The following is a 14,737-nucleotide window of genomic DNA, read 5'->3' on the forward strand; positions in this document are numbered from 1 at the left end:
ATAAAAGGGAAGAAGTTTGTCAATATCTGCTCTGTCTTCAAATGTCAATTTTTTTTTTAAACGAGACAGTCCTGCTAGTTGTATTTACTGTGGCTTCCTCCAAGAGTCAATAGAACCGATTTCTGTTCTACTCAAGTTTCTCCTCACTGTTCAACTCAGAAGTGGACTCTTCACTCTATCTCTTAAGGCCCCTCTCTTCCAGGTTCCTTTGTCTTTCTGGAGATGGGTTCTACTTTACTTTCTTTCAGATAGGTTTTCAAGAGGCAAATAATCAAGTCTAATGAAATATGCCAAGCAGGAAACTGTTATAGGCGATTACTTTTTCAAGCTTGAAACTATGCATTTTCTCAGGCAGAAGCCCAAAGAAGTAGAGCTTCATAGATGGATATATATTGCCTAATTAAATCTCTAAACAAGAGCATATATGAGCTACATGTGTTACAAGAGTGCTAATCATCCCAGGGAAACCTTCTCAGCGGCCATCTGGAGCAGCTAGAGTCCCCTAGATCCCCTCAGGTGGCCAACTAATCCTAGTTTGCTAAGGATTTTCCTAGTTTTAGTATGGAAGGTCCTGTGTCCTGTAAAACCCCTCAATCACAGGAAAACCTACCACTGGCCACCATGAGCAAAGCTTTTACTTTTTCTATAATGTATCATAAGACTGTTATTTTTGTGTGTGCTAAGTACAAAAGATGAGATGCTCTAAATGATCCTGTGAGCTAATTATGATTATAATCCATATTTCAAATGAGGTTAAATGACTTGTCCAAGCTCTCCCAGCTAATAAATGATGGAGCCGACTTAAAACTAGGCCTTCTATTTCCAAATTCTGTATATTTGCCATTATAACACATTGTCTATCTTTTCCTCAAAGGTGATGCAGAATAGTCCCCTCTTTAGGTCCCACTGACCAAATGGAAGAAGTAAAGATATTATCTGCCCTCACTTAGTGTTTTATTTCTAATTTGTACCCTTTGAATTGTTTGCACCCAGTTGGCAAGGGGGGGATTTCAGAACTATTTCCCAAAGAAACAGCTCAACGTCACATAGCTTTTTGTTTCTCCTTAAAAGTTAATTATACAACACAATGCAAACACACACACAGTAACCAGAATTTATTTCCCCTGATGTTCAAGGTCTTCCTGCTGAGTCTGAATTGCCATATCAGGTTCTTTGTTCCCTTATGATAAGACTTCTCACAGGAACTCCACTGTCCTTCCTGAATTCTCTGGCCCATCAGTTTCATGAGTGCTAACCCAGTCTTTCATAAAATGGGTCTTAATCTAAACCCCAATTGTGATATTGTCCAAGTTCTCTCTTCAGATTCTGCATAAACTGAAGGCACGTAAATATATACACTGCAGAAGAGTTTTCACAGATCTCACCACACTGGACAAATCTGAGTCTCAGCTCAGACCCCGATAGGATACTCTGTTGTATGCCAATCCATGGTTTCATTCACTTTATAGCTTTGGTACTTCCCATGCTTGATAAAAAATAAATGTATCTTATTGCAAAACTTGGGGAATCTTCAAAAACATGAATTTCTGTAGTTGTCACTCTGACTCTGGAACAACTACTCAAGTATTGTTTCCTGAAGGGATCTTTATATGTAAAGATTATGTGGCAGATGGTGTCCTCTTAAGTGAGAAAATTTATATTCAGATTGTTCTTGGCAATGATGGCTTCTACCAGTCTCCTGCTTTGGCCTTTCCTACCTGCGACCTTAGAGTCTGAACATCAAGATAATGAGCAAGAGTTACAGTGATGTTTATCATCGTTGACAGAGTTACGGAGAAGTACTCAAAGCGAAACAGATGTTTGTTATGCCTGAGTGCACTTGCTTATGGAGACTAATGTCTACCTAAAAATTAAGTTTCTTGTACTTTTGGCAGATGACTTTGCTCTAATGAAAAGTATACTGTCTTTTGAAGAGAAATTCACAACTTCTTTCTTCTCACTGTCATTATCCAGTGGTTATTGTTCAACCACTATGTTCCCAGAACACCTGAATCATTTTCACAAGATACAGGTATTCAAAATTAGATATATCATTCAAAAGATTAATATATTTAATACCTTCAGGAATTCAAAGTTTCAGCTTACTTGTCCAAATATACCTTCCATTGCTGTCCTTGATATGCTCTGACACATTATTCTCTGATATATTTTCTTGCCTGTGAAACTATTCAAGTTTTTATACTCCTTCTTGCTCTGCCTTTTCTTTTCCATATGCAAATATCAAAATTCTATCCAAACTTCAAAATTAAATTCAATGTCCTCTTCTCCATAAAGTCTGCCTTGGTAACTCCAAATCAGGAATATCTTCCTTTCTTAAATTTTCAGAGCACTTTATCGACTCTAGCAAGTAAATCGCCCTGTACTGTAGCTGAGATAATTGGGTAAATACCCAAAATGAGATTCTGATGCTTTTATAGCAATTGCTATTTTTTTATTATTCCATATACAGAGGATGTCATATTATAAGTGGAGGTAAAGATATGAACTAACATTCTATATTCTTCAAATTATGAGAAATAGGTAATTTTGAAGAACATCTAATTGTAGGGACACAAGCTTACAGTTGATCATAAAAAATGGCCTTGGTTCTTTACTCCTCCCATGAAGAGTCAGGGTCTATGTCCATCTTCCCTGAATATAGATTTATGACTTGCTTTGGGCAATAAAAGGTAGCTAAAATGATGGTTGTCAGTTTCAGCCTTGGCTTCAAGTGGCCTTGCATGCTTCTACTTGTTTCCTTAGATTCTTGTCACCGCCATACAAACAAACTTGGTCTGGTCAGCCAGACAACGAGTAGCACATAGTCCAATCTCCTGTTTCCCATACAATAGCCAGATGCCACACACATGTGAGAAGTAGCCCCTATCCAGCTACCATACATGTGTAAGTGAATGCAGACAAGATCTGTAGAGTCATTGTTTTAAGCCACTGAGTTTTAGGGTGGTTACAGTGACCATATTAGGATATAATATTAGTATAAGATGTAATAGAATCTTCAGATTGGAAGAAGCTTTAAACACTCAAGCATCTGATATTTAAATTTCCCTTTGCAACATTTCTAACAAGTCATCACACAAGCTATTTAAATAGCTCTAGAAATGGGGAACCTAGTTTTCACAAAGGCAGCTCTCACTTTGGAAACTTCTCCTCATACTAAGCAGAAGTTTGCCTACTATATTTTGCCCTGTGGGAAGCTCAGGACAATTTAATCCCTTTTCCACACCTACTCTCTTCAATATTTGAAGACCTCTAACCTACTCTCATGTGAACCTTCTCTTTTCCAGATTCAGCATCCCCGGTTCTCTGGCGGCTTTTCCTATGCTCTGATTTGAGATCCCTTTTCGTTCTGCGGGTCTGATCTGTCTACATCTGTTCAACTGTTATTTCCTGAACCAAGTACAGAGGTCATGAGAAGCAGCAGGGCTCTATTAGCAGCAGAGCTTCTTGCCCCTACTCCAGGCCCGGCACTCGGTGCACCCTAAGGCTGGTTTTCCTTGCCAGACCACCCACTATCGCCACAATCTTACTTGATCTGTCACCAGACGCGATGAATATTTCAACCTTTTCATGTGTTTACATTAAACATTTTCCTCTCTTCTACAGACTCTAAGAACATTCCAGCTCTTTTCTCCTCTCAGACACATGGTGTAATTATTGCACTTCAACCTTCCCTTTAAGCCTAGTTACTGCCCTGTTATTTGCTTTGCCCATTGCAACATAAGTGGAAGGGAGGTACATCACATCTATGTGTTAAATTTTAAGGGTTTGAGCCCTGTTTGCCAAATTCTAATTTCTCTGCAGCGCAATCATGAAAGCATATGTTGGAGAAAACCTCTGCCAGCCTGGTACCCCAAACAACCATGAGGAGGAAAGTGCAGCCTCCTCCTCTGTATTTATACACATTAAAACTGTACCATGAGTGACAAATAAACCTTTACTTGATTAATACGCAGAAATTTGGTAGATGTTACTGTATTATAACCTAGCTTATCCTGACTGGTACACCGTTTATACTTCTTGTTAGATTCAGATTATTGTAGTATGCTAAGATCTTTTGGATATTAATTACATCATCTAACACACAAGTTATTTTGCCCAGCCTTATGTTATCCCCAAAGCCTACAATCAGATCCTTTATATTTCCATCTCATTCAATTAAAAATAATCTGCCTACAGGCGATTCCTGAAGCACTCCATAAGAGCCTCCCCAATGAAAATTATTCACAAATTATACTTTGGGTCTAATCATTCAATCCATTATTAATTCATGTAGGTGATTTTTTTTTTTTAAGGGTTATTCTGAAAATGCTTAGCAAATGCCTTTCTGGAATTTAGGTAGGAATACATCTACAATATTTAATTGATATACCTACTTAGAAATCTTATAAGGCATAATGAAACATTAAGTTGAAAATAGAATATTAAAAGAAAAAACTAAACCAGAAATAAGCAGAATATATTTGCAAATTAATTGATTTGGCCTAATAGTGAAGCAGCCAAGCTCTGGAGTCAGGTAGACCCAGTTCAGACCTTGGCTCTGACACTTAGCCACTGTTTGACTTTGACCATATTTAATGTCTCTAAGTCTCATTTATGTTACCTGAACAATGGAATGGTTGTAACATTTACCTCAAAACGCTGTGATGAGGATCAAAGGAGGTAATGTCCAAATAATGCTTGGATGTGGGCCTGTTATATTCTAACCTTCAAAAGGTATTAGTTTTTATGTCTTTATAATTACAAATTTGAGACAGTATCCTATTTTTAAAATAACATTGAAAATGTTTCTTTTTATTCTATACTTCATACTGTTCCTAAATGCTAAGGAAGACTAAAAGTCTATAAAAGAATTGTGGCACGGTTCTGACAGCAAGTTGTTCTGTGTTTAATTAAGAATTACAGATTAAAAAACCTATTACTTTTTTTTTTTTTTTTAGAGGGGCCACACACACAGTGGGTGGGGTTGGGGGGGAGGTTGGAGCAGAGGGAGGGGGGAGAGAGAATCTTATGCAGGCTTCACACCCAGTGCAAGCCCGTCGCAAGCCTCGATCTCATGACCCTGAGATCATGACCTGAGCTAAAATCAAGAGCCACCCAGGTGCCCCTAAAACCTATTACTTTCAGTAAAATTACAAGGTTATGGAAAAATACTATTTTGCTGGCAGTGATTATTTTATTGTTCTATTGTACTATGTCTGCCTATGAGAGGAAACATTTACCTTTATGGAATATGGTATTCATTTATCAAAAGATACTTAAAAACAGACTTGATATACGCTTTATTGGGAAAAACAATAATCAAGTTCAATGCTCCTCTTTTCCTAAGATGTTTTATGTATGTTAGGTGTACTCAATAGCCGTATCAATTACATTTTGGAAAGAACCAGCAGGCTTAGGAACCATGATACTCATAATTGCCATCTTATTTAATAGGGTTATTTTCAATATTTTTTGACTAAAACTGGTGATGACACAAGTAATCTGACTTTTCTAACATAAGTGATTATTCTGCTCAGTGTAACATATTTTCCATAGTTACTGAACTGGCATTATTTTAAAAGACTGACTACTTGAATATTTTCTTTATAAAGTGATTTTAATTTGCTACTCCTCAAACATATCAACTATCTGGAAAGCCTTAGAGGATTAAACTCGATTCTGTGTGGTGATTCTATATGGTATCCCGAAAGATTCATTGATTTCCTAATAAATTTAAGCCAAGTCAGACTTAGACGTCATAATTAAAGATGTTTTAAAAAACAGGAAATAACATGCATATGTTCAATAAGCAAACTGAACACAGAGAAGGCTTTAGAAAAATGTGCTTCTATAAAACCTTTCCCCTGCCCCCCAACAAATATGCTCTCCTCATGTATCTTAACTAGGAAGTTTATTTTTCTGAGACTGGATTGTCCTCAGTAGCTGCTAGATTCATTACATGGGTCCTCCCATGATGTTCAGAACCCAAAGAAATGATAAGCACTAGCTTGTGAGATGGTTTTTTTTTTGTTTTGTTTTGTTTTTGAGATGGGGCCCAGAGCAGTGAAAGAAAACTTGAGTAAGCATCGCGAAGGTGAGAAGATAGAAGTAGCACCACACTTAAGCTTATGCTGGTTGCCTTACTTTTCAAATTGAGAAAACATGTGGCCTCAGGGGCTGGGTGTAGGATACAACTTCTATCACTAAAACTGAGGTGACCTCAAATACTAATCTTTGGAAAACATGATTTGGGATTCCTTTAAAGTATGTCTCAAGTACTATGAAGTGGAGGTAGTGATTTCAGAAACTAAGGGAAGGCAGACTCCTTGTTGGGTGTAGTTTCAACTGGCTGTCACTTAAAGATTAAAGGAAAAGCCAGCCCTTTCTGAGGAGCCAACCAGCGCCGTGCACAATTAAGGCAGGCTCCAGTGCAAGGAACTAGCTAAAGGGAAGTTGTCAGAGTTGATGGTCGCTGTGGTTTCCTTCCCTGAAATGAAGACATTATCTGTATCTTGGGTTGATACAGAAGAGGGATCTTATACATTCTCTGAATCTAAAACACAAACCTATCTCTAAGAATAAAAGAGTGGACTTTATACAATGAGTAAAATTTGGGCTTGCCCTTGCCTGCAACCCAGGATGATCCTGAAGATTTTATCCTTAAGTATTAATGAAATTAAAAAAAAAAAAAGGATTTGGAAGAATTTTCTTTTTTTTTTAGATTTTTTATTTATTTGACAGAGAGAGATAGTGAGAGCAGGAACACAAGCAGGGGGAGTGGGAGAGGGAGAAGCAGACTCCCTGCCGGGCAGGGAGCCCGATATGGGACTCGATCCCAGGACCCTGGGATCATGACCTGAGCCGAAGGCAGACGCTTAACGACTGAGCCACCCAGGCGCCCTGGAAGAATTTTCTATGGCCAGCCATCTAAGCACAGAAAAAGGCTTCTATGATGATAGAAATTAGGTTTCTTGTGGATGTATAAAGCTGGAAGAACCTGTTCAACAGTATCATTGGGGATTGGAGCTGGGGGGATGGTCTTATACAATATCCCTGGGTTGACAGTGGGTAATACTCACATGTCTCTTCTGTGTTTGTTGTCTATTACTGAGTAAGAAAGAACGTTAAGCTACAAACTCAGGCCTGAATAGGAGATGATGAAAAGGTGTCAATCTCTGACATTGTCAACTGTAAGCTATTAGTTGCTTGAGCTTAACAGCTTCATTTTCTTAGTCCTTTGACTGAGTACTTACTGAGTAGTATAAGTTTTTTTGTCACTGTGTTGAAAAACAATATGCCTAAAGGAAATGGTTTATAATCCACTCCACAAACAGTTTATAAGGCTGATTTAGATGGTAGTGACTTTGATCTTACTTCCATAGATCCCATGCCAAGATATATTTGCCATGGTTCCTGAAGGGGTCATGGTTGTGGTCCTGGGGTCTTGTAGGTCCACACATCGAAGGAATTCAGCCTCACAGCAAGCCTCTGTGGCTAGTATCAAGATACACTCCAATGACCCCATGATTTTCTAAATAAAGAAGTTATCAAGTGCTTCCTGGGTAATTTCCAAGAAAGCCTTGGAGCATTCAGCTGACCCTGAATTAGAGAACTGATTGCCAGTAGCAAGCCAAAATTAGATAAGCATTTTTTTTTGGCAGGTAGTGAGGGGAGAGGAGGCATAGGAAGCTAATGGCAGCTTAGCAACCAGTTCTTAATACGTGGGTTTTAGAAAGTCGGTGACGTTTTTGCTGTCAGCTTTCCCAGTTAAGAGGTTCTTTGTCTAGGCCAACCTTGGTCTATAGGATATAATGTGTCTGCCCAGTAGGAGGACTGCAGGCAGAGTGCTGGAGACTAGTGAGCCTGGTACTATGGAGAGTCTACAGTAAGGTTGGGACTTCCCCTAGTTTCGCATGAGATTCTTTTCTGGCTGATCTAACTACTCTGTGGCATGACTGCGTCTGACATTCGCTAAAAGATGCCAGGTTTTATTCACTCTTTAATGGATTAAACAAGACAACTCCCTTTATTACTTTTACAAAGAGCAAGGGGACAAGGGTCATCCAATTATTAATTATAAAAGGTCTCCTTCTTGGAGTAATAATGGAACTGATTAAAGAAAATCTTTAATACAGTGTGAATTTATATCTAAGGTGTTCTAAGGTGCTCAGGTTTTCAGATGGGAACATAAAAGGGCAAAATTTATATCTAAGCATAATTAGAGTAATATTTTTATGGATTCATTCTACCCAAACTTCACAAGTTTCTCCAAAGTAGAGAAACAGGGATTCAAGATCAAAAGCAAAGTGGCCTTTGATCAACTGGGGTTAAATCTAGTGGGCGAAAAGTCCCTTGATTTTTTTTTCTTGTAGGGATTTAGCAACACTGAATTTGGGGGGAGGGGTGGGACCAGCTGTTTTTAATACTCCCAGTACTTCTCATGTATGTCTTATCATGAATCCATGATTGCTTCAGGTTTGTTTTTTTTTCCTAAAATGCTGTAGACCTGAATCTTTTAAGAAATAATTCTAACTCATCTAAGAGACTGCCAAATCCAAAGCAAGATTAATTTATAAGTGAGGTCCTCATATGGGCAAGGCACTCTCATAAGCTTTATGGAGGAAAATCTAAGTGAAAAAGACCAACTCTGGGCCTTTAAAGAGTTTAAAATCAGGTTGGAAGATTAAATTTTTGTTAATTTAAGCAACTTAAATTCATATGTACCATAGGATTGACACAAATGGGAACAGAAAAGGGAGATAATCCCTTACAAAGAGAAATAGAAATCAAGAAGAAACAGAAATCAAGATATTCAAAGCCATATAGAAAGATCGATACTTTACATTGCAGAAATGAGGAACCATTAAACACATTTAAGTAGAAATGACTGTGCTTTAAGGAGATTAATCTTTAACAGTGTACAGATTGAGCTTAATGTGGAGAAATTAACGAAGGCAGATCAGTTTGCATTCACCTAGGTAAAAGGTATTGAGAATTAAAACTAGATTAATGGCAATATGAATAAAAATAAGTTGAAAAATTATGGGCATGGTGATTTGAATTGCAATCCAATAATGAGTTAGGAATGCAGAGCTGTCTGCATCTGTTAGCTCTTATATTAATAAACTCTAATCTGAATTCATTTTTACCTAAATCTATAGTGAACTCCTTCTATACTGAATCCCTTGAAGGGAAAGGAACTTGTACATAAAAAACAACTAACTGAAAAGTACAAGAAAGACAAAGGCTTCCATTTCTCTCCAAAGAGTAACCTGTCACTGTGACTAAAGCAAACTTACATGGGGGCTGTCATTTTCTTAATACTTGGCACCCTTGGTTCAGAGCATGCAGATATATTTGTATGGCATGAACCACTGACCCAAGGAAGGGATTATAGAAGTGGAAACAGCCATTGTCTAGACTTAGGAGAATTCCTGGGCCTTTTCTTGAAAGTAGGGAAGTTAAATGAGGGGATAAGGGAGAATCTCATTTATAGACTAGGTAGGAAGAAATGAAACAAAAATTTTTCAGCTACCCAAGAGGAGACTGCTATGAGAAAAGAGGAGTTAAGAGCCTCTAGAGAGTAAGAACAACCTTAGCTGCCATCTTAAATGATTTTAGGCATTGACCAAACATGAAGGTCAAAACCAGGAGTGGGACATAGGGCATGAGGACGGTATATAACCTTTTCAACTTTAGAGAGAAATACAAAAGCAACGTCAGAAGCATGACAAGTATCAGAAGTATATTAAACCACCTATATCCACATATTGTATAACCTAACTCAGGTTTTTAACAGTAGCAAAAAATTACTATTTTAATCAAGGTAAATTTAAAAGCAAAGGAATTATTCAGAACTTTGGCTAATAATTGTTTGTTCACGTTCATCACATTATTCATTCATGGAAATAATCAAACTACCTTGAAAATTTCAGCAAAATTTTTTATATATGTATATATATACACATATGCATATACAAATACACAGTTTTTGTTTTTGTTTTTTTGCGCTCACAATTGTACCTATTTGAGAGTGAGGTCAAATGGAAGCTTCTCTTTTTCTATTTGGCACTCTCTTAGTGTCGTGCCCTTCAATAATCTCTTTTTCTCACCTCTCTCAACATCACCCATTTCCTGCCAAAGTTCAATAATCCTAGTAGTGGTTGCAAAGTCACCCCCAGATTCCTGGGATTAGGAAAGCAGCTATAGCCTGGTTCAGAACCACAGCAGGAAATAAACATTTAGGCTTGATGAACTTAGTTCCAAGAGAGTTATCCTGAAGAGAACTTGGAAAACTAGAGAAGAAATGGAACAAAGATGATCAGAATCTCCTCTCCCCAACTATCTTCTCCTTATTCTCACCATGGTTTTGTGGACTTCCCTGAATTCTAGTGCAGACAAGGCTAGTACCTTAAAATTAGAAAGACACTATATAAAAGCCTTGTAATGTTCATCATGCAGCCAATGGAACTCTGACTATAAATGTCCAGTGAAGGGTGAACTTAAGTTATATACAATCAAAGAACCAAAGGAATGCCATTCTAATTTTAAAAAGTGATTCATATTTGGAGAAGGTACTTGTGTGACTTCATTCACTATCATTTATTAAAGTAGTTTCATCAAATTGACTTATCAGAGGCTGGGTAGCCACAGGCATGTGTCATTCAAAACCCCTCAGAGTAAATCTTCTGAGAAAAATGTAGTTGGATGACAGCCTTCAGCCACCACACTTCCAGAATCCACTGCAGCATTCATCCAAAGGCCATACTCATCAAGCCGATCCAAGCCAATGACTGAACATGGTGGAGGTAATAGAGCTGGCCACATATGCACAATGTGGGACCCTTCTAACAGTAAACCTTTTATCTAGGACTTGCTATTGGTCTGGCACTTTCCTGTAGCCTCATTGGTGTCAGTTTAAGGCTTTTTATGCCCAATTCTCCTTCCTTCCCCCTCTCCTCTCATGGATGTCAGACCCATATTATGGTCCAGAGGTTTCTCTCATCTACTTCTGCTGTCTCTCCACTTATCTCAGATGTTTCCCCCAAAAAAGCTCTTGTACTTCTAATATCTTGCTGTGTGCTTCTGGTAGGACCCTTAGCTTACAAATATGAGAAAAGTTACCAAATTCCTGTAAAACAACTGGGAGAAGTACAATGTTAAATACTAATGCTATCACTGAAACATGCATTTTTCCAGCTTTTTCTCTTCCTCTCTTCTGATCTTTTTTTCTCTCGCCCAATTCCTTTTCCAGAGCCTGCCTGATTTTTTTTTTATTTTGATAAATGGGAAAAAGAAAAGTTTGCCATGTCTTTTCTAGCAACACTTAACAAGAGATGTGCAGAGAGATGAATCAGAGCAGCACTGTTAACTCCATTATCTGGTTTCAGTGTGTATAGATTATTCCTTCATTGACACTTGAGAAGGGGGAGGAAAGGATCGATGTGGTCTGGCTCTAAACTGGTTAGGAATGTTGAAAGTAGAGAGAGAGAGAGAGGGATAGAGAATCGTCATGAAGCGGTGATTCCATTCTGAAAGTCTGCTCCAGTCTGCTTTCCAGGACAATAGAAGTTGTAATATTTAGAAGATTTATAGTAATGTTTCATTCTATAAAAATATACTTTAAAATATTTATAGAAAAAGTAAAATAAGTATATCTGGCTGAAAGAGGTTGTGATTGAAGGCTAAATATAAATGTATCCTTCAGGTTCTTCAAGAGGAAGTAAGCATTCAGATAATGGCAAATTCTCTTGATGACTGAAAATTATCACCCCTTTCCCTTACCATCATAATGTTAAAATCTCTTGGCAAGTCTTCGAAAAAGAAGTTTCTGGAAAAGTGAAATGGAAGGGATCTTGTTCAAAATGCAAAGATAGATAATCTGTTTTAGCTAACCATTTACACAGCTTGCACTTAAAACATGGGTATAGATTAACTCTGCTGCTTTGACATCGATAAAACTTCATGTTTAGATATGAGTTAGGAAAACAAGATGTTATTTTTTATTTTTTTATTTTTTTAAAGATTTTATTTATTTGACAGAGAGAGACAGAGAGAGAGAGGGAACACAAGCAGGGGGAGTGGGAGAGGGAGAAGCAGGCTTCCCGCTGAGCAGGGAGCCCAATGCAGGGCTTGATCCCAGGACCCTGGGATCATGACCTGAGCCAAAGGCAGACGCTTAACGACTGAGCCACCCAGGTGCCCCAGAAAGCAAGATGTTATTAAGTACTGGATGCCACAGGGAGGATTTGCAGGAACTCTGAGACCATAAACTCAGATAAGTCTTCAAGATCATGACATACATGTTTTCATAATCAAATTGGAATTCAACCTAATTATTTTCTAAGAAACTTCTATTTTGTCAAGTTTCATATTCTAGTAAACTTAAAGACACAGTATGTAGGGGGTAGGGGAGAGAGAGTAATCCTTTAAATTTTCTATGAATAATCCATAGTGGTCTTTTATCACAGCTAGTTTTCTTAATACATTTAAACCACTGTGACATTGTAATAGGGATGCGAGTAGTTCTTCACATATTTAAGAACATTGAAGAGTTTACAGACATAAATGTAATGAAGATGTGACTTATTTGACAAAAAAATCAAACCTTTATTTGAAAAATATCAAACGAAAGACGGTCTATGTTATTTTCCAGGAGCTCCATATTTAAAATTTGAAATTTTACGCGTTTAACTTAAAGTAACATGTGAATGTATCTAACAGAAGATTTTCAAAGAGTGAGAGTACTATAAACATAAATGTAAAACTAGATCTTTGCCTAAAAAACCCTAATACACAAATTTAAATGTTGCTTCTCTTTATATTGTACACACGTGTTCAAATGTCAACACTTATAAAACTAATCTATCTTTCTATATGTCTATACTGTGCATAAGCTTTGGTTGACAACTTCACTTTAAAAATCTATTACATTTGCTATAGTATCATTTGCAATACTGGCACCTAGAAATATTCTTGAAAATCCAATAACAGAAGACTAATATATATTCTATAAATGTCTTGAAATATTTGCATCACTTAGAAATAATGAAGTGGAAAGTTTTCCAAGGCATGTTGTTAAATGACAAAGAGAAACAGAAAAAACCCAAAGCTGGAGATGCAGGATAGCCTACTGAATAAGGTCACAGACTCTAGAACCAGACTAGTTGGGTTTGGATACTGATTTGGCCACTTATTAGCTGTGTGGAGAGAAAGGTTTTTTTTAATAAACTGTTTCATACAACAGCTCCCTAATTTGTAAAATGAAGGTCAAATTAGTACTTACCTCACAGGGCCATTTTAAGGATCAGATCAGTCATTATATAAGAAACAACTGTAACAATACTCGCTACAATATCATTACTAAATCAGTGCTTATTTGTTTCTAGAGTGGCCTAGTTTATGGCAAAGATACACAATAGAAAACTACTTATTCTATAGGAACATAGACCTGTATTCAAGCGACAAAAAAAGGTTACAAATTGATACCAATGTTTAACTGTGGGCATTAAATGAGATCCTTTGCTTTTTGAGTATTTTACATGCAAAATATACTTCATACATTATTTCATGATTTTAAATACTTTCATCCACCCATTAAATAACAATGAAGTTTACATTCATTGACTTATTGACATAGAAAGACATTCATGCACATTTCATTAATTGCAAATAAGCAGATCAAAAGATAGTATTGTGTTAATTTAACTCATTTATGTAAAATTATGTGATTTGTGCACAGAATGATAATCTTAATAACTAATCCACTTAGGTGATTTTGACTTTGTTCTTTGTATATAGACACATGTAAGCATAATTATATATACGCACACACAACTATATATTATTAAAAAAAAAAACTCTAAAAGCTACTTTGTGAAAAAAGAAAGCAACAGTAAGGCTAGTTAATTATACCATCGTGCAGCATCCTGCATTCAAACTGCATATGGTGAGAGCACAGCCAAGTACCACTGATGAATGGAATGAATTAAAAAGATTATGAATGTACTCACCCACCCATCGCCTGGAGTCCAGAGAATTTGGAAGCATCCAAATCATGGCCACTTACTATTCGAGCCTTAAATCAAAAACAAGAAAAAAACAAAAGAAAAACAAACAGGTCTTTAGCATACCATAGCTGCATATACATGAATTTGGGACACAAGTCAACTGCACTACACATGTAATACCTAGTATGACAGATGCTAAGCAGGGTCAGCTCCAAGTCAAAGCTACTATGTTTTTGTGGTGGGGGGGGAGGGTTGAATTAGCTGTCAGCATTTAAATAAAAGCACTGGCACAGTCCAGGAAAATATATCCTATTCCCCAATACGATCTGCCCTTAAAACTTGCTAGGTGTAGTGAACACCATGAATCAGTCAGGGAGATCATGATTAGCCAGACTTCAGAACAGATGCTGAGTTTGACCGCAGCAGACCCCTAGGTTGGCAAGTGTAAGCTAAAGTAAGCGCAGCTGGCAAGGTGTACCCTCTTCTTAAATGCAGCATATCGGGGGCACACTTAAAGGACAACCAAAGAATGGGAAGCTGGGATAACATGCACATTTCACAACTAAAGCAGAGGAACCAAAACAGGTCTACTATGTCACAAACAAACATGTACAAAAGACAAGGTCCCTCAGGAGAGAAGAAAAAGTATGATTTAAAACCTTTTCATCCACAGAACTGCTATCTGAAAGAGAATCAGGAAAAGAAGGAATAAATGTTAGAAGGAGTAC

At 37.3% G+C, this 14,737-nt stretch overlaps 1 protein-coding gene across 1 annotated transcript in view; it reads right to left on the minus strand.

Moving 5' to 3' along the window:
- The window catches only part of UNC13C (unc-13 homolog C), a 559,379-nt gene that overhangs the window by 435,986 nt on the left and 108,656 nt on the right, over nucleotides 1–14,737 (minus strand). Inside the window, exons 2-3 of the mRNA XM_078079321.1 lie at nucleotides 14,669–14,691; nucleotides 14,013–14,077 (exon numbers count right to left, since the gene is read on the minus strand). Of these exons, the coding sequence (XP_077935447.1) occupies nucleotides 14,013–14,077; nucleotides 14,669–14,691 (88 nt within the window). The remainder of the gene's footprint in view (nucleotides 1–14,012; nucleotides 14,078–14,668; nucleotides 14,692–14,737) is intronic.

This window comes from Halichoerus grypus, chromosome 8 (genome assembly GCF_964656455.1).
Source record: "Halichoerus grypus chromosome 8, mHalGry1.hap1.1, whole genome shotgun sequence".
Lineage (NCBI taxonomy): Eukaryota > Metazoa > Chordata > Mammalia > Carnivora > Phocidae > Halichoerus > Halichoerus grypus.